This window comes from Parasteatoda tepidariorum, chromosome 6, assembly GCF_982258835.1.
Source record: "Parasteatoda tepidariorum strain Cologne lab strain chromosome 6, Ptep-v5.0, whole genome shotgun sequence".
Taxonomy (NCBI): Eukaryota; Metazoa; Arthropoda; class Arachnida; order Araneae; family Theridiidae; genus Parasteatoda; species Parasteatoda tepidariorum.
In genome coordinates this window covers 93,004,963-93,028,728 of record NC_141760.1, presented here as the reverse complement: position 1 = coordinate 93,028,728, position 23,766 = coordinate 93,004,963, and the positions used below count along the sequence as shown (strand labels likewise).

At 29.0% G+C, this 23,766-nt stretch overlaps 1 protein-coding gene across 1 annotated transcript in view; it reads right to left on the bottom strand.

Annotated features, from left to right (window-relative positions):
• The window catches only part of LOC107456001 (leukocyte tyrosine kinase receptor), a 230,635-nt gene that overhangs the window by 110,308 nt on the left and 96,561 nt on the right, over nt 1-23,766 (bottom strand). The window contains exons 11-14 of the mRNA XM_087166185.1: nt 23,487-23,646; nt 15,926-16,073; nt 14,117-14,236; nt 7,493-7,658 (exon numbers count right to left, since the gene is read on the bottom strand). Coding sequence (XP_087022311.1) covers nt 7,493-7,658; nt 14,117-14,236; nt 15,926-16,073; nt 23,487-23,646 — 594 coding nt within the window. The remainder of the gene's footprint in view (nt 1-7,492; nt 7,659-14,116; nt 14,237-15,925; nt 16,074-23,486; nt 23,647-23,766) is intronic.

Genomic DNA, 23,766 nt, shown 5'->3' with positions numbered 1-23,766 from the left:
GGATTTTATGAACTGAAAAAATGACAGTTTTCGTGAGAATGACCCATATGGTTACAGCAAGCAGCTTCAAATTTGTTCAAAAGATATCGGCATACCACAGTAGGCAAAAGTTTCTCTTTAAAATAGAAAAAAGAAATAGAGGTGGGAGAAGCTTACATACTACAAATGAGGCATTGTTTTTCCTACATATTTTCCGACGCTGAATCTAACGACACCTATTCTTAGACTATCAAACTACGTTTCAGAAGTTACAAGGATAAATCTATGTACAAAAAGTCCAATTTTAAATATGTACTTAACCCCCTAACGATCTTATTATTTTCAAGAAAAATGTCATAAAAGTGCCTATTTTTTTTTTCAAGTAAGCTTCAAAAAAGTGCATGTACAGTGTGCGAAATAAAAAACGGACCACCCTGAATAACCTTTGATCTAATAATCGGATTTTCACGTTCTAGAACTCAATGATTCAAGGGCCTCAAAAGTGACCTCAAAATGCTAATTAAGTTACGAAATCAGACAAAAAAATGTATTTTCTCTGAATAAACATGCCTTTTTTTCTCGAGGAATTCTTATTTTTAACCCCAAAATTATTGAGGGTAGTCGCTATCTGGGAAATACGGTCCCAACAGTTTGGTGAGGAGAGCGGTCCAAAGTTCGAGCCCCTTAATGTTAATTTTATTTTTTGCGTATTTCTCCATTACTCGAGATTTTTTTAAGCGAATTGAAATTTTTTATATATAATTATAAAATTTATATATCCTAAAAAATTGTAAGGCATACATTTTTTACATCATTTGAAGGACGTAATTTTACGTGAAAAAATATAAATTTAGAGCGAAATCGGTTGAATAGTTCCTGAGGAATTCAATTTTTGAAATACGGCCTTTTTTAAATTCAATATCTCAGGAACGATTTGGCCGATTTCGTTCAAATTTTGTATTTCGTCATTTAAAATTACATTCTTTATAATCATCTAAAAAATCCATACTTTACGATTCAAGATTTCATTTGATTTAGTCGGGACGCACTGAAAATTTAAATGTTAATAAAAATCTAAGAAAACATTTGCATTGGAAAATCTTTGAGCTCGTGACCAAGAGGAAGCCCCAAAAAGAGATAGTTGGAAAATACCACCAAAGATTGAATGTGAAAAACTGGAAGTTAAAGCCAAAAATTGGAAAGTCTGGAACGGTATTGTTCGGCATACCAATACTCACAGCGGGCTGTAGTTCTGTATAAGTAAGTTAGTTATAAAGCATTGTAATTTTTTTATTAAGTTCATTAAGTCACCCGCATTTATTTAAATATTGTACATAAATGTAGATTCATCGTAGTTATGGGCAAAGCACTACCTTTATCAGAGAACTTCATAAATAATATTATTCATTATTATTAATATTGTATTTGTTATGATTTTATTATCAATAACACTAAAATGTTTTTTAAATGCAGTTAAGATTATCGTGAGCTACTATTTTTGTTAAATTTTTTAAGAAACTTTCGACTTCAGTTATTATCAGTTTTATTTACATTTAAACAAAATGTTAAATTCTTATTACTCCATTTACTCAGGTAAAAGATAACTTAAACTTTCGCATATTCTATACGTTCTCTGAAATCATGCTTTATGAGAAAAATTTTTAAAAAAAATCATTATAAAGATGAGAAAATATGTTGAAATTTCAATTATCGAATTGCAAATTTATTATAGAAACGAAAAATCTCAAAATGCCTATATCTGTCCCTGATGTAATGAAAGGATATTTTTTATTAACAGAAGTTATTAGCTGCATTAAATATATAATTCTTTTTGGAGCAAAGAAAAGTTGGAATTTTTAGCTCGAGTCCCTTATTAAAATTATTAATTAATTAATTTTTTATTTCCTATCAAATGAATAATTTCTTTTTTATATTTTTAAATTTCGAGTTAACATTTCTTTAAATTAAAAATGCCCAAATAATCAATTCAATAGAAACGATAATTGAAAAACGTACTTACAAGCCAAAAATACATTAATCGATATAAAAATAAATAAATAAGGTGCTCCAAACTAATTTCCAAAATTATGTTTACTTGGTCTCCTATTTCGTTCGCAAAACATTACACTTTTCAATTAAAGCAGTAATATTTTATTCATAGCTTGAAATTTTTTTAAAAACTTTTCTTGGAATTAAAGTTTTCTTAGAAAGAACAAATCCTTAATTTTAATAATGACATACAAGAACAGCGCTTTTCTTTAGGAAGAGTTCCCATTACGGAGAAATTTGCGTAGGTGCTAAAAAAAATCCAATTTTCGAAAATTTTAATCTTTCTTTGTGAATTTTTAATGACTTACTCTTCTAAAAATAAACCTTTTTGATTCTTAATACTTTTTTCCTAAAAAGCTATTTTCTAAAACGAGAGAATAGTTAAGGTATATAATCTTTGTGTTTCCGAAGAACTAAAAAATTTTCAATTTCTCCTTTATTTATTTATTTTCAAAGTATTATACTACTTTTTCAATAAAATTGATTTAATCACAATCCACTTACGGCTATAAATTTTGAAAATTTATTTATCTTTAAAAGTGCTTATTCACAAACTCAAGGTACTTTTGTTGTATTATCTATAAATAGCAAGGAAATCGTACAAAACGTAGGGATTAGTCTCTTTCAATTCAACTTTAAAAATCCAAGGAAAAATTTAAAGCCTAAAGCATACTAAAATTAGTAAGATATGTCTTTATTTACTTATGCAGCTTTATTTCTTTTTTATATTGTAGTAAAATAATTAATGAAAATATCTAAAGTAATGCCGATAGTTTGAAAGAAATATTGTTTTATTTAATAGCAATTGATACATCGTATAATTCCAAAGCCACAAAATACCTTCTTCCTGTGGAACCCCGACTTTATAAATAAAGTATGAAAAACTTATTCATGCGAAAGGGCGATTGCTTCCCAATGAGGTGCACTAGGTTCGAATCCCAGCTGCCGTCGGTCTAAGTTTTCGTGGTTCTCCTCTCCACAAAGGCTAGTTTGTCCCAACGCTTGATCTAGGAGTTCGCCTGTCTTCTGGGTTAGATTCAAAACTACAAGCCTACGGAGTTGGTTAATAGTCTTAAACTCAGAATCTTGTCGGCAGTTCTATTATACATAAAATGTTTGAAAAACGTGAAAAAACGTGAAAAAATAAAAATAAGAGAAATATAGTTTTTTCATCGTTTTATCATTAATGATCTTAAATTGGTTGTTATGTCCGACATTTGAATTCGCAGTTCTGGAGCTGAATATAGTCTATTTATGAATTTGTTTTTGGTGTATAAACATGACCAGAAAATTAATATAAAAAGCCGAATTTAGGTTTTTGTTGAAAAAAAGAAAGAAAAAAGAAAAACTGCTATAAACGTTAAACATAGTTATTATAGGGAAACATAATATTTCGTTATTAATACATTTCGTTACTATTATATTTAGTTATCTTATTTTGATAATAAAAGCGCGACAGGAATTGCTTATGCATTTTTTTTTTATAAATGGAAGTCCTTTTCATAATTTATTCAATACATTGTTGTTAGAAAAATTATATTTTCTGAAAAAAAAAAAAACTCTTTACTTTTGCATTTTCTTTTTACTTCAAATAATTTTTTAAAGACAACCAAAATATTAAGTAAATAATAAATTTATTGAATTTAAATATAATTTAAGGTTTAATTACTTTGAAAAAAACTGTTAAAAATTCTATCTCTCCGAACTCCTTTAACTCTACATCATCCCACGGAATGCTAGGGCTGCACGGAATACCATTTGGGAACTGCTGTTTTACATCATCAAAATCCTGTTTATCATTCCAAGCCTACTGATGCTTAATTTATAATTTTGATACTATCCAGTATATCGTACTTCCAAAATAAATAACAGACCTTTTTTTTTTCCACTGACTCGTACAATAAAAACAAGTCTTCAGAGCATTAATGTACCAATTAAGTTAAACTACTAAATATGATTTCTTTTATTCTTTTGTTGCCAAGGCAACAAGAAAACATCTCTGAAATGTCAATATTTTATATGTTGTGTGGCGCAAACAATTAGGTTGATTTCTTAGGTTAGTAGCGGCCACTGGATCAGTCGCCAGTTTAAATTTAGATAATGAGCAAGCCTGTATACAATCTGTTACAATCAAGTTCAGCCTTGGTTTATAAAAATAAAAAAGAAAACAGTACTTCTATTTCAACATTTTCGGCAAATGTTGCTCTTGTTCACTCATTTAACAGTTTTATTACCCCGCTTTTGAGTTTGTATCTATGGAATCTTGAAACAGAAATTTCGATTACTTTTCAATTAGCTAAGGCACTTAAATCTTTTTTGTGCTCTGTGCCTTTATGAAAATGCATGCTTCAATCTTTCCCTGAGCGATACAAGAAAATTTTATCGTTCTTTCGTCACCAAATCAACTTATAATCAATTATTTATTCCGAGAGCTTTAAGATGAGCCATAGCTCTCAAATTTCAACTACAGCTTTGTTCTGCAAGACGATACTAGTTTCCTAAATTTCCTGATCGCTACTAGCAGAATTTATCACATTATTATCGCCAAAAGGAATTTATTGCTAATCGGCATTCCGTCAAACTTGCTAAGTAACAAATATGTCCAAATAACACTTCTGTTTTTTTCCGAGTATAAAAGCTTCTACCGTTTTGTGACAGGTACAGAAGAGATTTCTGACTATATTATCGCCATCTAGATATTTTCATTATAGGAAAATTATGACTTTTTTCGATCGATTCAGATCTATTTCGATTAAGTGATCAAATTTTAACAAGTGCCAATAGAAGTTACATTTGTTTTTTTTTATATGTTCCAAGCAAATTATTTAGCTATTTTTATCTCCTATCGAAATTCCATACTTTCCATAAACTAAGGAAAGAAAATAATTAAATAAAATAACATTTTCTAAACTAAAGAAGAGCAAAATATTTGATTTTTGTCAAACCAAATATGAAGGAGCCATTCTATTGTGTCAGATAACGTAATCCCATGCATTGCTTTGGCATTATATAGATGAGAGATGATCAAAATATAAAGAAATTATTTTAAAAGATCATAAATATGGCCACAGCTGCAAACTTAAAAAATATTATGCTAGTAAATCATCAGGCAATTCTTCTTAGGGAGAGGAAGACAGTTCCTAACATTCATTCTTATTAATTTTGTAACATTTTTAACTGTCGGACTGAAGGATCATGAGAAATTCAGAAACCCCAAATCCCTTCGCCAACATTTTTAAAATCCAAGTTCATGTGTGATTCCAAACCAACATTTAGAAGCGTGAAAAGCGATCCATTATTGGCGAATTATCGAGAATTTATACTGCCAAAAATTAAGCCAACACCGCATTCCTAACATTAAATTTTAAATTATCTGGCTTACAAATTAATCAAAAAAAGATAATTTGGATTTAATATAACCCTGCAAGCATAATATTTTTGTGGTTAAAAATATATAGCAGAGAAAAAAATGTAAGATTAAAAATAGATTTTGATGTTCGTTTTGCCGTGGCATTGAATCACAATTAATTATAAACTTGTATTGAATAAAAAGTTAATGTTGCCTTTATTGTTAAAAGAATTGAAGTATTTATTATTTGTTTTCTATGAAATGGGATGAAAATTCAATAGCTAATTTAATTTAATTAGAACAGAATTTGGAATGATTAGAAATAATTATAAATTTATGAAATAATTGAAGTATATGATACCTATATGGGACCACATATATATGATATATGATGTACATAAAAAAAGTAATATCTAAAATGGGACCACATTTGTCATGATATATATCATTATACGCCCCGTTTATTTGGTTAAGCGAAAATTGAATTATTTTCTCCATTTTATTGTACTAGAAAAAAATGGTCTTTAAACATTTTATTTTATTTTTCAGTTAAATTTACTTGCTTAGCCGCTCTTTAAAAAACTAAATAGTTTATTTACTTAAGTTATTAAATAATAAATAATCAAATGAAACGAAAATAATGCCAAGTGTTTTCAAAATTTCAAATCAACAATCATTATTCTAATTAGTTAATATAAAATGAAATTGTTCTTGTAAACTGTTCAAATAAAACAAAAATAACGCCAATTGTAATCTACAATTATTATTCTAATTAGTTCATATAAAATGAAATCGTTTTTGTAATAGTTAAAAACTGTTCAAATAAAACAAAAATAATGCCAGGTGTTTCCAAAATTTGCAATCAACAATTATTATTCCAATTAGTTAATATAAAATAAAATTGTTCTTGTAATAGTTAAAAAATGCTTCGACAAAATAAAGCTTTTAGAGGAAAAAAAAATCATAAATAAATTTTGAAAATAGAAAAAACAAAAACTTTTATGTAACCAAAATTGAAGTATCCAATACAGTTAAAATATGTTAACTCTTTTTTAAAATCAGTTTCGAACGAAAAACCCAACAGGCCTTTATAAAACATTTCATTTTTTGTATTTTCGTTCTAAAATTATAACAAAAGCATCTCCACTTACGATGAAATGAACACATTTACATTTGGAAACAAATTTTTGATTCTGTTTCAGTTTATTTCAAGTTACAGTCAGCGGGGCAGTTAAAATTCTTGTTTTTTAAAAAACGCTTCCGTTGTGTTCATTTAGATATGCGCAGATATTTTTTCTTTCACACTTCTAGTGGAACTAGTTCGTAAAGTAGTTTTCTTTACACTTTTAAAGTAATCGCAACGCAAAAATTTAAATGCACATTTATTTAAGTGGAATTTTGAGAATGTTTTCTTGTTCTAAGATGAAAGTTACTTTAAATTTTATTTCAAAGAATTTGTTTTATTAAAGCTCACTCCATTTCTTTTTTAAAAACAGAACTCTTTTTACCGTAAAAAAGATTAAGCTAAACATTTTGTTTCATAAAAAGAAGATTTCGTTGAGTTTAAACGCAGGAATTAAAGTAATATTTCGTAAGAATTGTTCTCTTTACCTTGCAAAAAATTAGGATATAAGCTTTAAATTTCATTTTAAAAGTTCTACTCGAACCATGGCTGAAATTTTTCAGAAAATTGGATAATCGCATGTATTGCTTATGTACTCAAAGCTTACATCCTAATGAAAAGTAGGCTAAAGTTTCTCTATAAATTAGATCTTGTGTAATGGCTTAGATCCTAATTGGGGTAATATTAGGGTAAGTTTATAAAAAATATTCGAAAAAAATATACCACAAACGTTTTTCATTTTCTCAAAACTGTGGCTTTTCTCCATATTAACGTTTTGCGCTCCTTCGATAGGCTAAAATTTACCTAACGGACATGAGTAACAGTTGCAAACTCACAGCAGTTATTAAAAAAAAGCATAATCGCAAAAAGTATAATTTCAAATGACGACGGGGCCTTTTGAAAGTCAGTCTTAAGGTTGTGGTCCATTTACGTATAATCGAATAACACTTGTAAAAATGTAGCAAATTTTAAAATAAAAATGATAAATTTACCCGCTCCTGATCCAGTATAGCCGTTGATGGGTAAAATAGAACTATTGGGCATCAGACCATGTGGTGAGATATTTGCAGTATTATCATCCATTGGCAATTTAGAAGACAAGCCTCCACCCCCTGCAGCAATGGCCAATGGAATTCTCTGATTTGTCATATCGTCAATCTGAAAACATTACATGATTGAAATATTGTATGGAGGAAAACATAATTTATGAGTTGCCATATAACTTCACTTAAAAATATCACTTAATCTAGTTGGAGAGATGTTACTTAAAACGATGTTTTAAAAAAATTAATTAATAACTGGTATGTACTACTTTTTTTCGTTTCGTATATTCCTATAAGGTAAACATTGTTGCTACTCAAATTCATCTTAAAAATAAGTATTTCGTTTCTAGAGTTATAATAAATTAAATAACATAATAAATTAAATAATAGACTAATAGTTAATTATATTTTAATAAACTAAAATAAACTTAGATAAAACTAATAGCCACATTGTATGACCCCTATTAGGCCTACAATTATTTCCTCCGATAGGGTACACAACTGCCCGGTAATATAATACGTAGTCCAGTTTAAATATTATGGGACAATATTAGGGGGAGATATAGAGCTATATTGTAGCACAGAATATTGACTTCAAATTTCCTCATTTTAACACTATTCAACTCACTATTATATATATACATACATAGTAACCTATAGTGCCTCATTGTGAGCCCTCCATTAAGCCTATAATTATTTCCTTTGGTAGGGTACACTAGTTCCCGGTATTATAATACTTGGCCCAGTTAGAATACTATGGGTCAATATTACGGTGAGATATAGGGCCATGTTGTAATACTGAATATTAATTTCGAATTTCCTCTGAAATCTGAATTTAAACTTTCAAAGAGTGTAAGATGCTTTGTTTGAATTATTTCTTTTTATAAACATATGAAGGTATTAAAACTGACACCTTTCAAATTTATTCGGTATAAATTTTCGTGCATTCGTTATTAAATGTTAAAACACTACAACAAACACAAATTATTTTATTTTAGTATTGCAAACAGAGCCATGGACACAAACTCCACGTCACTCTATTTTTTATTAGATTGATTCCACATTCAACTCCGACTCTGGATTTTTGTAAAGCCCAGCTATGACTCCTCATAATCTATTGAACTTTCCACCGAATCCCAAAAGCATCTATATATATATTTCTCTTACACGGCACCAAAAAAAAGCCTCATTACAACTCCCCGAATGGCAACGTTAGAAAATCGACCAATGATTGCTGTTAAAAATGTCACATGGCAAAGGTCACATGAGGTGGCTCAACATATAGCGCTTTTAAAAACGGAAACAATAACCAGAGTGAGCATTATCAGGTTGTTCAATTCAGATTCCTGCCCTAAAAACATGATAATATTTAATTTAAACTCAATTAGGAATTAATTAGGCTGGCCTTCTCCATGACTATAAATAAGTCACAAGGTCAGACTTTTGAGAAAATCAGTTTAGTATTGACTAAACAAGTTTTTAATTGCTTAAAGATGCCAAATCTATAATTGTGTTTTCAAAGAAATTCTAAATGCTTAGTGTTAATTTCTTAGAGCTTTGCAGAAAAAAATGTTTTTTGGAAAAAATTTAATTGAAACTTCTATTGGCAGTAGGCAAGGGGAACTGCCAAAATCAAAACTCCCCGATTAGAAATGCAACATGGCGACCTCCACGTGGTATTTCTCGGGTAATGCTAAAAGGCATGCATTTTAATTTATTGTATGTAAAACATCCTTATTTTGTTCTTAAATGTTATGTACTTTATCACAAATGTTAATTAATACAGAAATTGATTTCAATAATGCTGATCACCAAAAAATATTTCATTTGGCGATAAAACAAATTTTTGTGTTCTTGAAAATGAAAGACTTTTTGAGGGTTATTATCTCACAAGGAAAAGTTAGTGTTTGAAGTTTATATTTTTAAATAATAAATTTTTTTCTAAAACTTTCAGAATTTCTAGCATTAACTAATTTATTATACACATTTAGTTGAATTTAGGTGAGTAACTGCAATATTTGATAATTTATTTTGCTAATCTGTTTTTCATTTAGCAAATGCTTTGGTTTTTTCACCATGCACAATCGAAATAGCTAATATACTTTTTTAAAAGCCAACAAGAACATTGATAGAATTCTTCTACATAAGTACAATACTATGTCTTTGATGATAATATACTATGTCTTTGTGCTAGAACATTGTGTTCATTGGCGAGCGAGCGCAGCGAGCCATGGTTCACGGCGTGAACCACATAGGATTGCGTAGCAATTATCGGGGGTTGGCGAGCGTTAGCGAGCAGGGGGCGGAGCCTCCTAGTTAATATTATTACTTCTTTTTTAAAATCCGTGGATATTTTAAAGTATTTTATAAGTACTAAAAAGTTTTATATTAAAACATAAAAGTTAAAGAAAAAAATTCAACATTTATATATGGCTACAAAATGCTCAAAGTTAGCATAATCACTTAATAATTCATTAGATATCAAAATACAACACGCACCCTCGTTCATAAACCTCTAAATACGGGATTTTTTTTTAAAATTAGTACTCACGAACTATAGGGAACTATTGCAATTGATAAATTACATACTTTTGCGTTATTTTTTCAATTTACTTTTCACTTTTCCAAAAAAAAATCGTTCCGTCAAAATCATCTTAGCTAAATCATTTCGCTTTCGCTCAAAATATAATTTGATAACACAGAAGAACAAAACTCTCTTTGTTTTATTTTCTCTTGCGTGAGATTTTGTAACAGATCTTGGATATTTTGACGTCACCGATTTCAAATCTGCAATCAGTATCTACTTCCATGCTACAGTTTTGTTTCAAAAGGACATTTTTAGTCAAATTTTTTGACAAAATGAACAAGTTTAAGAACGTTGTATACAACAGAGAGTCGCATAAATGCTGCAATAAACTTCTAGGGTAGTAAAGGCACGTTATCAGGATTAAAATTACATAAGAACTCATTTCCTGAAATGTCCTCGTATGAGGCTATGGGCACTTACTATTTTGACCTGTTCAGAAGCAAACGAAGGGACAGTTCATAATAGAGAAGTGTCTCTAGTGGCGTATGACGACATTTTTGGGCATGAATTCATGCGCAATTTGGATCCTGATGATGTATTCTAACTCTCCTAGAAGTTATTCGCAAGATTTAGACAATCCCCGGTGAAATAGAACTTTTTTAAACTTGTACTTTCCGACAGAAAAAAAAAGACGAAACATGTAATTTAACAGATGATCTGTGGCTTTTGTAGCAAAACTAATTTCAGATTGGAAATTCTCATACCCGAATTAGATAAGCATTTGTATTAATGCAATGAAAATTTTGTTCTCCAATGTAATTCATTAATTAACGACGATTTTTCAATGGTTTAAATCAAACAAGCAATCAAAAATGTTAAATTTAATAAATTAATTTTGTAATAAGTTGTTGTTTGTATGAATGTAATAGTATCCGTACAAATAATAATTTTTGTTCACATAATTATAAATATTTGTCCAAATAATTTTTATAAAATCAAAGACTTCTCTTAACAAAACACAAGCCAAAGAACCTAGAACACAAACCGAAATAAGAACCAAAGAAAGTTTTTTCCAAAATTAGACTCCCCACAAAATTGCCTTCGACTTAAGTTCCTCTAATCTGACTTTGCATTTATAATCCCGGTTGCCAAGGAAAAGATTAAAATAGAATTAAGTACCGGAAAAAGACGCATCACAAAAAACTTACACTTTTACAATCAATCTTCCATACAGTTAACAAATTTATTACGTGAAAAAAAAAATACTTAAAAAGATGCCAAAATGGCTAAGCCAACTATCGGAGAAAGGAACGTTATTACCATTTGTTAAATAATTAAATTAAATTGTAAATACAAGTGACTTTATCAAACTCTAAATGAGAAATCAATACTCATTATAATAACTCCAGAGCGAAATATGCAATTAGGTTTATTTACTAGTTCTACAAGATTTAATAACCGAATAAGCTATTAGCGCGACAATAGAAAACGATTTCGTTTCATATATTTCATTTGGCACTTTTACAACTATTTCCTTTCGTTCTCTTTGACTATTATTTCCTCGTATTATTTCATACTCTTAATTTGTTGCTTGAAAGATGTAAATTACAACTGTACGCAATTTCAGAGACGATGCTTAGCTTCATTAGATTTCATTCACTTTATAGAATTCAATTACCGAATCTAACGTCAATTTATCTTTCATTTATAAAATGTGCGTGTAATTATTTTTCTTTTATAAAAAACGTATGCGTTTTACATTGGAGAATGATAGGTTTATCTAAATAAAAACAGAATTAGCTAGCATTGGTTTTAGTTTCTTTCATTAATAAAACAAATATGAATTACACTCAGAAAAGTTCCTTTGCATTCTGTTGCTTGAGTTTTTTTTACAGATCTTAAAAACTTTTGTATCGTTAATTTCAAATTTGAAATCGTTTTCTCTCTTTAAGCTCCAGCTTCTTTTCTTCTTAATGGCATTTTTACTCGTTTTTTTTTTGTCAAAATGTACGAGTTTAAAAACGTTATCATATATATACACCGAAGAGCCATTACATTATGACCACCCTGCTAATAACATGTAGGACCACCTTTAGCCCTCAAAACTGCTAGCACCCGCCGTGGCATTGATTCCACAAGGTGCTGTAGGTAGTCTGAGGTATCTGGTACCAAGCGCTCACCAACTGGTCCTGCAATTCCCTCACATTGCGAGGGGGTAGCGTGGCAGCACGAATTTGGTTTTCCAAGTAGGACCACAAATGCTCTATTGGATTAAGGTCAGGTGAATTTGGGGGCCAAGACATGACTTGAAAGTCACTGGAATGTTCCTCGACGATTCGATCCTTATGACTCCTGTTCCATTATCCTGTTGGTAAACACCATCCCCCGCAGGAGAAACTGTTGCCATGAATGGGTGAACCTGGTCTGCAACAATGTCCAAGTAGCTTACAGACGTCAGGGATTGTTCTATGAGGATTATGGGTGCTAATGTGCCTCATGAAAACATTGTTCCTGGGAGAGCTCATTGTTATAGATGGAGGGTGGTCATAACGCAATGGCTCTGCGGTATATATATATATATATGTGTGTGTGTGTGTGTGCATGTATTTGCTTGGAAATGTCGTCACACGTCGCTAGATAAGGACGTTTCCCTATTCTTAATTGTTTTTCGTGTGCTTTTTTGAACAGGTCATAAGAAGAAAGATCCCTTGTCGCCTACGAAGATATTTCCTGGCACATGATTTCCTATGCAGTTTTTATCCACATGATGTGCCCCAACTCTCCTGGAAATTTGTCGTGACATTTACGTAATCTCTTGTTATATACTACGTTTTTAAATTTGTACATTTAGACAAGAAATAGACTAAAAATATCATTCTAATCTGCAGCTTTAAGAGCGAAATTAGTTTCAGATTTGAAATCTCTTCTCCCGAATAAAACAATATCAAGTTTTTGCAAGATGTGCTCCCTAGTGTAATCTATACTGTAAAGAAAAAAAAATTTCGAAATTTTCTTCAGTTTTTGACGAAACTGCTTCGTTCAAAATCTCCGGGGTAATATTTTGTTAAATTGAGGAAATTAGAAGTTTAAGTGTACGAAGTATTAGCATAAATGCTATATGTCAATTAACATAATTATTTAGCAAATTTAAATTAAAGCATAATAAGTATAAACGAAAGAGTTTTCTATCATCACCAAAATTCGGATTCAAAAAGTAGCACTTAATCTTAGAATGCACTAACCCCTGTACCATTCCATCATACTGTGCAAACAGTTTTAAAACAGATCAACACTTTAAAAAACACACGGGTGAGGCGGCCTTTTAATCAAAATCAAATGATTGAGAACTCGCATTTTTGACCCTATTGCCAGATTCACCCGGTATTTTATAACTATTATTCAGCCAATATCGGCCCAATACAGAATACGAATTTTATAAGAAGCTTAACTTACTACTATGTGACAATTGACACAATTGATTTTAAAAATTTCAGAACAAAAGAAGTGTAAATATCCTCAGAAATTAAATTAAGCAGAATTGAATTTGGGCTTGACAAATGAACCCATATACCATTCTTTCACATGATACGAACAGTTTTAAAATTTAATAAAATATACTTGATAACCCTATGGAATTACACTGAGAGGAAAACGGTTTCACATAAAAAAATTTTCAGATTATAATTTCCGTTAATAATCGATGATTGTCGATAACAACTATATGTACCGATGTAACAACGATGTAACAACTATATGTACCGATGATCTATATGTACCAACTATATGTAAGTTCAGTGCCAAGCTGAATCACTGAATTTTGTTTCTAAGACGCTTTAATTTGTTTATGGTTTCACAGAATAACACAACTTCTATAAACTAAATAAATTAAAAATTGCTTTTCAAATGGCAGGAAATCACAAATTTTGTTGCCATTTTACTTTGGAAGATGCCATCACATTAAAACTACAGTAGGTGGTATGGCATCTTCAGACGATATAATAGAAACCAAAACCAACAGTAGTTAAAGTTCTATTAAAATAACTAACCTTAAAAATGTAGGTGGCGCCACCTCCACCACCCCCACCTCCCTCTCTTCTCTTATTGTTCATGTCCCTCAGTTTGGAAATACTTCTCCTCATTAACCTTGTGTCACAACCTCCTCGAACCTGAAAATAAAAATATTTGCTAATAAGTATTGGTAAACACAAATTACAAATGAAAAAAAGGATGCATAGAAACACGGGGTATATTTTACAACTGATAACAAACTTTTGCGGTTATTATTAAATTGTTTATGCTCTTGAGAAAGATGAAAAAACTTTAATTAAACATATTTTTCAAATTTTTTTCATATTTTATATTAATTTAGCTCAAAATAATTATAAAATATTATATTTTCCATTCTAATAATTTATGGTCACGAAATACAGCCTGGAACACGGGTGTATTTTTCTGCGTTAAAAGTAAACTCTTCCTAACATGTCTCACTTCTCAACAATAACTTCACAAATTTGTACTTATTTGCCATTATTAAGATATAAGAGAAGCAGTTATCTATCATTAACTTTTTTTTTAATTTTAAAAATCAATTATTGATAAAGTTTTGAATATGAACGAAAAAAAAATTCAAACTACTCTATTTGGATTTCATATTTTAATACAAATATAATACCGACGATTAAACAGAATTTGTAGTAACTATTCGACGGTCTTATACAATTGAAAAATACTAAAAAATACTTTTGCCTGCAATTAAAATGCCAATATATATATATATATATATATATATATATATATATATATATATATATATATATATATATATATATATATATATATATATATATATATATATATATATATATATATATATATATATATATATATATATATATATATATATATATATATATATATATATATATATATATATAAAGGGACATAGGTGTCCATCTATTTTAAAGAATATAGCTCGTTTTACAAATTTTAAGTATGTTATATAATCTTCCACATAATTTCCATTTTAGCGTCTTTTATTCCCTATATAGCTTCTTCTATAACTCCCACTATAGTTACCACTATAGCTCAGGCTATTAATCACTCTATAGCCCCACTATAGTTAACACTGTAATCCTACTATTGCTCCCACTATAACTTCTACTTTAGCTGCAACTATAACTCCAAATATTACTCCCACTGTATAGCTATCATTATATCTTCTACTATTACTCTTATCTACCACTATAGTTCCTTTTATTACACATCATAGACGTGGTGTTTAATATCGTATACGAGTGTGCAACGAAGAAAGGGAGAGAAAAAGGGCCAAGTAAGCAATACTGGATATTTTTGGTCTATACTTATGACATAGAACACTCTCCTCCCAATGAGGTGAACTAGGTTCGAATCCCGGCAATGGCTGGTTGATTCGAATTTTGCACCCGGCTCGCACCGATCACAGTGCTGACGTAAAATATCCTCAGAGGTAGACAGATCACGGGTTAGAGTCCCCTTGTCATCAGGCTAACTGTTGGAGGTTTTCGTGGTTTTTATCTCAATCAAGCACAAATGCTGGGGCAAATGTTACATGGAAAGGAAGACCACGAGAACCTCCCACGGTTAGTCTGACTGCAAGGAAACTATAACCCATGATCTGTCTACCACTGATGATACTTTCCGTCAGCACTGTGGTCGGTGTAAGCCGGATGCGGAATTCGTTTCGACCAGTCATCACTGGGATTCGAACCCGGTTCCCCTTATTGGAAGGCGAACGTTCTATCCCCTGTAATAACTAATTAGGCGATACACAAGTTACATCGTCATATGTGTTTGTGAAGAATCTAAACTACACTTACATTTCCACAAGCATCGATTCCTTTTTGGCCTACAAGAAAGTAGATGAGATCTCCTTTCTCCCAATCAAATCCAGCTCTTAACGAAGCGCCTAGGCTCTTACCTGAGTTGGCAATGCCTTGACCTCCACCTGCCCCTCTGACAAACAGCCTAAAAATTTTATAAAAAATAAATATAATCTTACTGAAATTTCATATTAAGTAATAATAAGATGAGTAATTTTTAACGCAGAAGCGGTTTATAAAAACACGGGGTGAATGTTAATTCTCAACAAACAGACATTATTACACTAACTAATATTTTACATGAATTACTAAAAAATAATTCTGAAAGAAAGTAAATAATTTTCCTTAGAAGAAAATAAGGCGTTTCTGCTGTTTTCGGATGTAAAAGAATACAACTGAGGTAGATAGAAAATGAGGTTCTCTTTGGTTGATAAATTAACTTCATCAATAAACCACAAACTCGTTTGTACTTCATAAAATCAATTTCATATGTATCTCAATAATACTTTCAATGGAAATCGGGTGAAATTATTCACACCTCATATACTGTACTTACTGGTGGGAAGAGTAGAACAATCGAAAAAAGAAAAACCTTTCCATCACTGTCAGCGAAAACAACCTCTCTAAGCTGGTTGCTCTAAGGAAGATTTCTATCAACCTCAAAACAACCTCATATGTGAATAAAACAATTTCATTGATGATAAACATTGGGAGGTTGATTTTTAAGTCAACTTCAAATAAATCTGAAATCAACTTTAACGCATCAAAACAACCTCAATAACACCTTACTTTTTTGTAAGGGTGAACACCTTCACGACCGGCAGATTAAGAAAGAAATGCTTTCCCAGGCCCGCATACACCGCAAGTATGTACGTACTAAAGAATACATAGTACTATAGTATACTAGAGTACCGTATTGAGATCTCATCTGTGTGATCAACCAGCATTGAGATCACATGAGCCGCAAGAGTCAGGAAGCCTTGTTTTATCTATGATATCGTGGGCCATGAAAGGATGATTATGCGATCACATATGATGGTCACAGATTTGAAGAGGTTAAACCATACTAAAGTTGCAATGTGTAGATAGTGCTGTACCCTTACATAAAAATAAGGTGTTTAGAGGTAGACAGAGGTAAGAAAATACACGTATGGAAGAAAATGAGGTAATGTTTTGAACCAAAAATAGCCTCATTAATAAACCTCAATTTCACACTCATTTACACCTCATAAAATTATCCTCATATATAACTCGGCAATACTGTTAGTTGAGATTGAGGAAAAGTTTTCACTCCTCAAAAATACTTATTCTCTTGAAATGTAGAAAAGGTAGCCTGTCCACCTCAGAAATAATCTCTCTAAGCTGGTTTTTATAAACTAGATTTCCAACTACCTCAAGAGTGAATAAAACAACTTCATACACCTTGATTATTCACCTTTAGAGGTAGATCTTTTAAGGTTATTTTTAAAGTCAACTTTAAATAAACCTTAAATCAACCTTGACATTTCAAAACGAACTCAAATAAACCTCAAAAACGCCATAAATGTTTGTAAGGGTAATTTAGAAAATTTACAATTTCTTTTCAACCATTAATGCTAGAAACTCGGAATTACATTTATTGGAACTATGCTAATTAATTTAGTTTCTCATTTTCAATCCTATCCGTTATCAATCCTAATCAAATAGCGCAACAGAAAAAAAATTAATTAACTAAATTATTAATAGCTATCATGCAACTAAAATATAAACTATTAACAGCAATTGTATGTACATTATGCAGTTATCTCATTACCATCCTTTTCAAATACATTTTCCCCTGTCGAATTGTGATTTCGACTACATAACCCAAAGGAGAAAGCTGTGAAGAGACGCAGAGAAAAGAGAAAAATTTTAAATGGGAAATAAATGTGAAAAGGAGGAAGTGAAAGTACACTTCCTCGCATTTTAATGACCTTAATAACTCATCTGTTATCATAGTATATAGCATTTTCCCTTCGAATTTAAAAGCGCCTCACCCACGAAACTTTGAAGCTATAAGCTAATTAAAATTCACAGAAACCACCTCTTTCGAATGTCTCGAGGGTATGTAACTGTAGTTGGGAAGAGGTGGTTGGTTATAAGAAGGAAGAAATAATTAGGAATTAGACTTTCTCCTTAAGATGTATGTAACAAAAACTTAAATTAGCATAATAAAACGTGTTACAAAAAATTTCGAAATTTAAGGAGAGAAATACTTCATAAATTATTATTTCCGCCATATTTTTTATAATAATTCGTTAAGAATGATATAGTTTTTTTTTATTTCTTGCAATATTAAATTCAATAAAAACCACTGGGCAATTCGTGCTTTTATATTCTGATAGCTTTATTATTTTGTAAAGCAATGGTAATTAATGCGTAGTTTCTTTAAAGTAGAACAAGTCACATTTATTTTTCCGTTAACCAAACGATAGTTTTATTGTTATATGTATTCAATTAAATAAGCTAAAGTTGTATAGTTTTTTGAGCTGCAATAGTTTCATTGTTTTGAGTTTTAATTTCTTCATTGATGTGGTAATTTAGTTTAGCAAATAAAAATTTGACTAACGTTAAGCATTTTGACTAATGTAAAGCAATGGTAATTAATATGTAATTTTTTTTAAAAGTAGAACTATTTAAGTTTATTTTTTAGTTAATCAAACGATAGTTTTATTGTAATATGTATTCAATTTAACAAGTTAAAGTTATATTGTTTTTTGAGCTGCAATAGTTTCATTGTTTTAAGTATTAATTGTTTCATTGTTGCGATTATTTAGTTCAGCAAATAAAAATTTAATTAACGTTAAGCATTTTGACTAGAATAAAGCATTGTTAATTGATACGTAGTTTCTTAAAGTAGAACTAATTACATTTATTTTTTAGTTTAACAAACGATAATTTAATTGTTATATGCATTCAATTAGACAAGTTCAAGTTGTATTGTTTTTTAAGCTGCAATTGTTTCATTGTTTTAAGTATTAATTGTTTCATTGCTGCGATTATTTAGTTTAGCAAATAAAAATTTGAATAACGTTAAGCAATTTGACTAATATAAAGCAATGGTAATTAATACGTAATTTTTTAAAAGTAGAACTATTTAAATTTATTTTTTAGTTACCTAAACTATAGTTATATTGTTATATTTATTCAATTAAACAAGTTAAAGTTGTATTTGCATCGTTGTTTGAGCTGAATAATTTCATTGTTTTAAGTATTAATTGCTTCATTGTTGTGGTTATTTAGTTCAGCAAATAAAAATTTAATTAACGTTAAGCATTTTGACAAATATAAAACATTGTTAATTGATGCGTATTTTTTTAAAAGTAGAACTAGTTATATTTATTTTTTAGTTAAACAAACGATAGTTTAATTGTTATATGTATTCAATTAGATAAGTTAAAGTTGTATTGTTTTTTGACCTGCAATTGTTTAATTGGTTTAAGTATTAATTGCTTCATTGTTATGATTATTTGGTTTTGCTAATTAAAATGTTATATCTATCTTTATTAAGCTTTCTAAATCAAAATTTCATTGTTATGGTTATTTAGTTTTTTAAATAAGGATGTCATTGTTATGGTTATTTAGTTTTGCGAATGAAAATTTTTGCTTTGATTATCAAGTTTTTAAATAAAAAATTTAGTTTTTGTAGTTATTTATCTTAATTGAAGTTACATTTTCTTTGTTTGGAGTATTTAGTTTAGAAAATAACTGTTTTATTGTCATCAGTATTTAGTTAACTTAAGTTCAGTCTTATTATTATGGAAATTTAGTTTCATTATCAAAGTTTTTAGTGTCATAATCTTCTTGGTTTCATTTATATAGACTATGCTTTTAACATTTTTATAATTCAAATAAATATTGTATTTATTTACTCAATATTGCATTAAAACTTTGCATTTTTTATGCTATTTAATGTCTCATGAAAATTCATCAAAAAAAAATAATCAAGCAGAAAAATTTTAAACGAAAAAGAAAAATAATAAAATAACAAAGTCATTCTCTAGCTTAAATAAATAATACAACAGTAATTATCATTGTCCATTATTTATTATTAATTTTCAGTTCAAAAACAAAAAAATCTATCGTTAATTATAACGAATTAGACAAAGGTTGCGGAAAGGTCTATTTAATTTTTTCTTTTAAAATAAATTAAATCATAATTAATTTATTTAGGATTATAAGAATAAAAACTAGCCATTAGTAATTTTCCTCGAAACTTTCCGTAAAAGCAAATCCTCTGAGATACGTTTCGACTTAAAAACTGTTTCTTTTCATAAATATATACACATGGTTTTGTTTATATTTGTTTAAAGATAAGCGCATACAACCATGAATAAAATATTGCTTTTTTTAAATATTTACAATAGAGCAAAAAAGGAGAAAATAAAAATGTATTTTCCTTTTCCTTTGACTAGAAGATTAAAAACATACATTTTATATAAAAATATTTAAATTCTATCAAAGTAAAAAATAACTTTACAGTTAATCAGCCTTTAAGCAATCACTATTTTTTTTAAAATATGGATTAAATATTTTTAAGTATTGGTTTTAATTCGGTAATTTTATTATCGATTTCATTAAAACTAACTAAAACTTTATATATTGTTTGTATGATAATTATAAATGATTTTAAATGTTGATTATTTCGTTAAAAATTCACAATGGTATTTGAATGATAATGGTGAATGATTTCGTATGTTGAATACTTTGCATGACGATTATCAACCGTATCGTGTCAATTCGTCGCGGGGCAACTCGTTGCGCACAATTTATCGGGTTCGTCGTAGACACAATTCGTCGTGACGACAATTCAGTTCCAATCGGTCGTGGGAACAATTCGTTCCAAGTACAATTCGTCTTGAGAACAATTTGTCCCAAGCTATCCAACAATTCGTCCAACGATAATTCATCGTGAACACAATTGTGCTTGCGATGAATTATTGTTGCAATGAATTGGGCCCACGAAAAATTGCTGCTACGATAAATTGTGCTCACGGCAGATTGCCCCACGAAAAATTATGCACTACGAATTGTCACTATGACAAATTGACGCAGTAACATTATTAATAATTTCGTTTGAAAATTTAAAAATAACCTTACGGTTAATAATTTTATAAGAAAATAAAAAACAATTAATAAAAAAACTACTTTTAAGTAGAGTTTGTTTTGTATATTTTTTTTCTATTATCTTAATGAAATTAAATTTCATTAAAACTCACAAAAACTATAACAATTGTGTTCGTATGATAATTATAAATTATTTTGAATGCTTATTACTTTGAATTATTATTACATATTATTTTAAGTGATGATTTATAAATAGTCTTACTGCTAATTATTTTATAAGCAAAATAATTTTTTAAATACGGATAAATTGTCCTTAAATCTGATTTTTTCTGCTCATGACTTTCGGAAAATTTATTTCCGTAAAACTTTTCGAAAAGCTTACAATGGTGTTTATACAATGATTTGAAAATGACCTTCTGTTAATTATCTTATAAGCTAAGATTATTTTTCAAACTTAAATGATTACATTTAAGTACAGATTTTGTTTTTCTATGTTGTAAGTCAACTTATGAACAAATTATATTATTTAAAAAAATGGATTAGTTATTCATAAGTATAGATTTTGCTTTGCTATTGTTAATATTTACTGATATCTCCTGTACAGGGAGCTCGATCCGGAGGTGTGACAATGCAAGCTTGAATTGTTTCAAGACACCTGCTAGCAGATTTCACAGTATCGCAAATCAAAATTCCGACTACTTTCTGACATTATCTGCTATCAGTATACATAAAATTCCTACCACGCTTCAAACTTCGTTTTTTGTTTGAGCTATAACAAAAATATAATTATATTTTTGTTCCTTTTATTCCTTTTGAGTCTACTTTAAAAAACGCTTATTAATTAATTAATTTATTTAATTTCAATTTTATTTGATAATTTATTTAAGGCATAATTATGGATATCGAAGTTCTAGTTTCTTAAACTCATTATAAAAGAATTTGACTGATACTAATCAAAAATAGTTTCTAAAGATTGCATACGTACATAATCATAATCTTAACTCAAGAATTTTTCGGTTGAGGAACGACAAAAATGTAATTATTTTCTTCCTTTTGGTCCACTTCAAAAACGTAATTTCGTTTATTTATTTTCTTCTAATTTTAGTTGGTAACGTATATAAGAATTAAATATCCCACTCAAACTAATCGTTTTTTTTTAAAGTCATGAAAAGAATTCGAATGATACTAATCAGAAATAATTTCTAAAGATTGCTTACGTATATAATCCTATCTCAGGAATTTTTATTTGAGGAATGACTAAAATGTAATTATTTTCTTCATTTTAGTCCACTTCAAAAACGTAATTTTATTTATTTGCTTGTAATTATATTTGATAATTTATTTAAGTCTTATTTATGCCTCTCAAAATGAATGTTTTTTTAAACTCCTTAAAATAATCCGAATGAAACTAAACAAACGCATGTTATAAAGATTGCTTACGTCTATATTCCATTCTCAAGAGTTGTTTTGTTTAGGGAGTGATAAAAATATAATTATTTGTTTTTGGTCGACTTTAGAAACATGATTTTATTTATTTACTTTTAATTGTATTTGATAAAATTTATTAATGCTTAATAATAAAATAATATTTAATAATAAAATAATATTTAATAATAAAATAATATTTAATAATAAAATAATATTTAATAATAAAATAATATTTTATAATAATCGATAATTTTTAAAATATTTCTTCACTTTTAGTTTCATTTGATAATTTATATAATGCTTAGTTACGGATCTCAAAGTTACAGTTTTTTAAACTCATTAGAAGAACTAGCATGATACTAAGCAAAAATAATTTCTAAAGAATGTTTCCGTATATATTCCAATGTCAGGAGATTTTCGTTTGAGAAATAACAAAAATAAAATTATTTTTTCCTACTTGGTCTACTTCTAAAACGCTATTTTATTTATTTTTATTTATTTTTAATTTCATTTGATGATTTATATAAGGCTTAATTATGTCGCTCAAAGTGATTGTTTCGTAAACTCATTAAAAAATACAAATGAAACTAGAGAATAACGAATTCTAAAGATTGCTTACGTATATATTCTATTATCAGGAAATTTTCGTTTGAAGAGTGACAAAAAAGTAATTATTTTCTCTTCTTTATCCAATTAAAAAACGTAATTATTTTTTATTTCCTAATTTATATTAGGCTCAATAGTGCCTTTCAAAAATATAGTTTTCAGGCTTATTAAAAGAGCTTTAATGAAACTGAACGAAAATATATTCTAAAGATTGTTTACGCATATATTTCATTCTGAGAAGTCGTTTGTTTGAGGAGTGACAAAAAAATATAATTAATTTCTTCTTTTTGGATCTCTTCAAAAACGTGATTTTTAAAAAAAAAATATCATTTGATACCTTATATAAGGCTTAATTATACCTTTCAAAGTTATAGTTCCTTCAACTTATTAAAATAATACGAAAAAAACTAAACAAAAATAAATTCTAAAGTTTGCTTACGTATATATTCCACTTTCAGGCACAATCCATTTCTGAATACCGTCCAGCGTTGTTTCTGACATCACTGTTACTTTAGTCGTTGATCTGTGATAGGCGTTCAAGCAGAGTGTTTCATTTGGTCCTAATCGTCCCTGTGCTCCACAAGTGTTCAACATATATTCTAAGAATTGAAGTGTTATGTAACGCTCATTAAATGATGTTCACATAAGGGATAAAAATTCTTAGAAACATTGGCCAAGTGAAAATTTTATTCATCTATATATCGAAGCATATTGTGCAG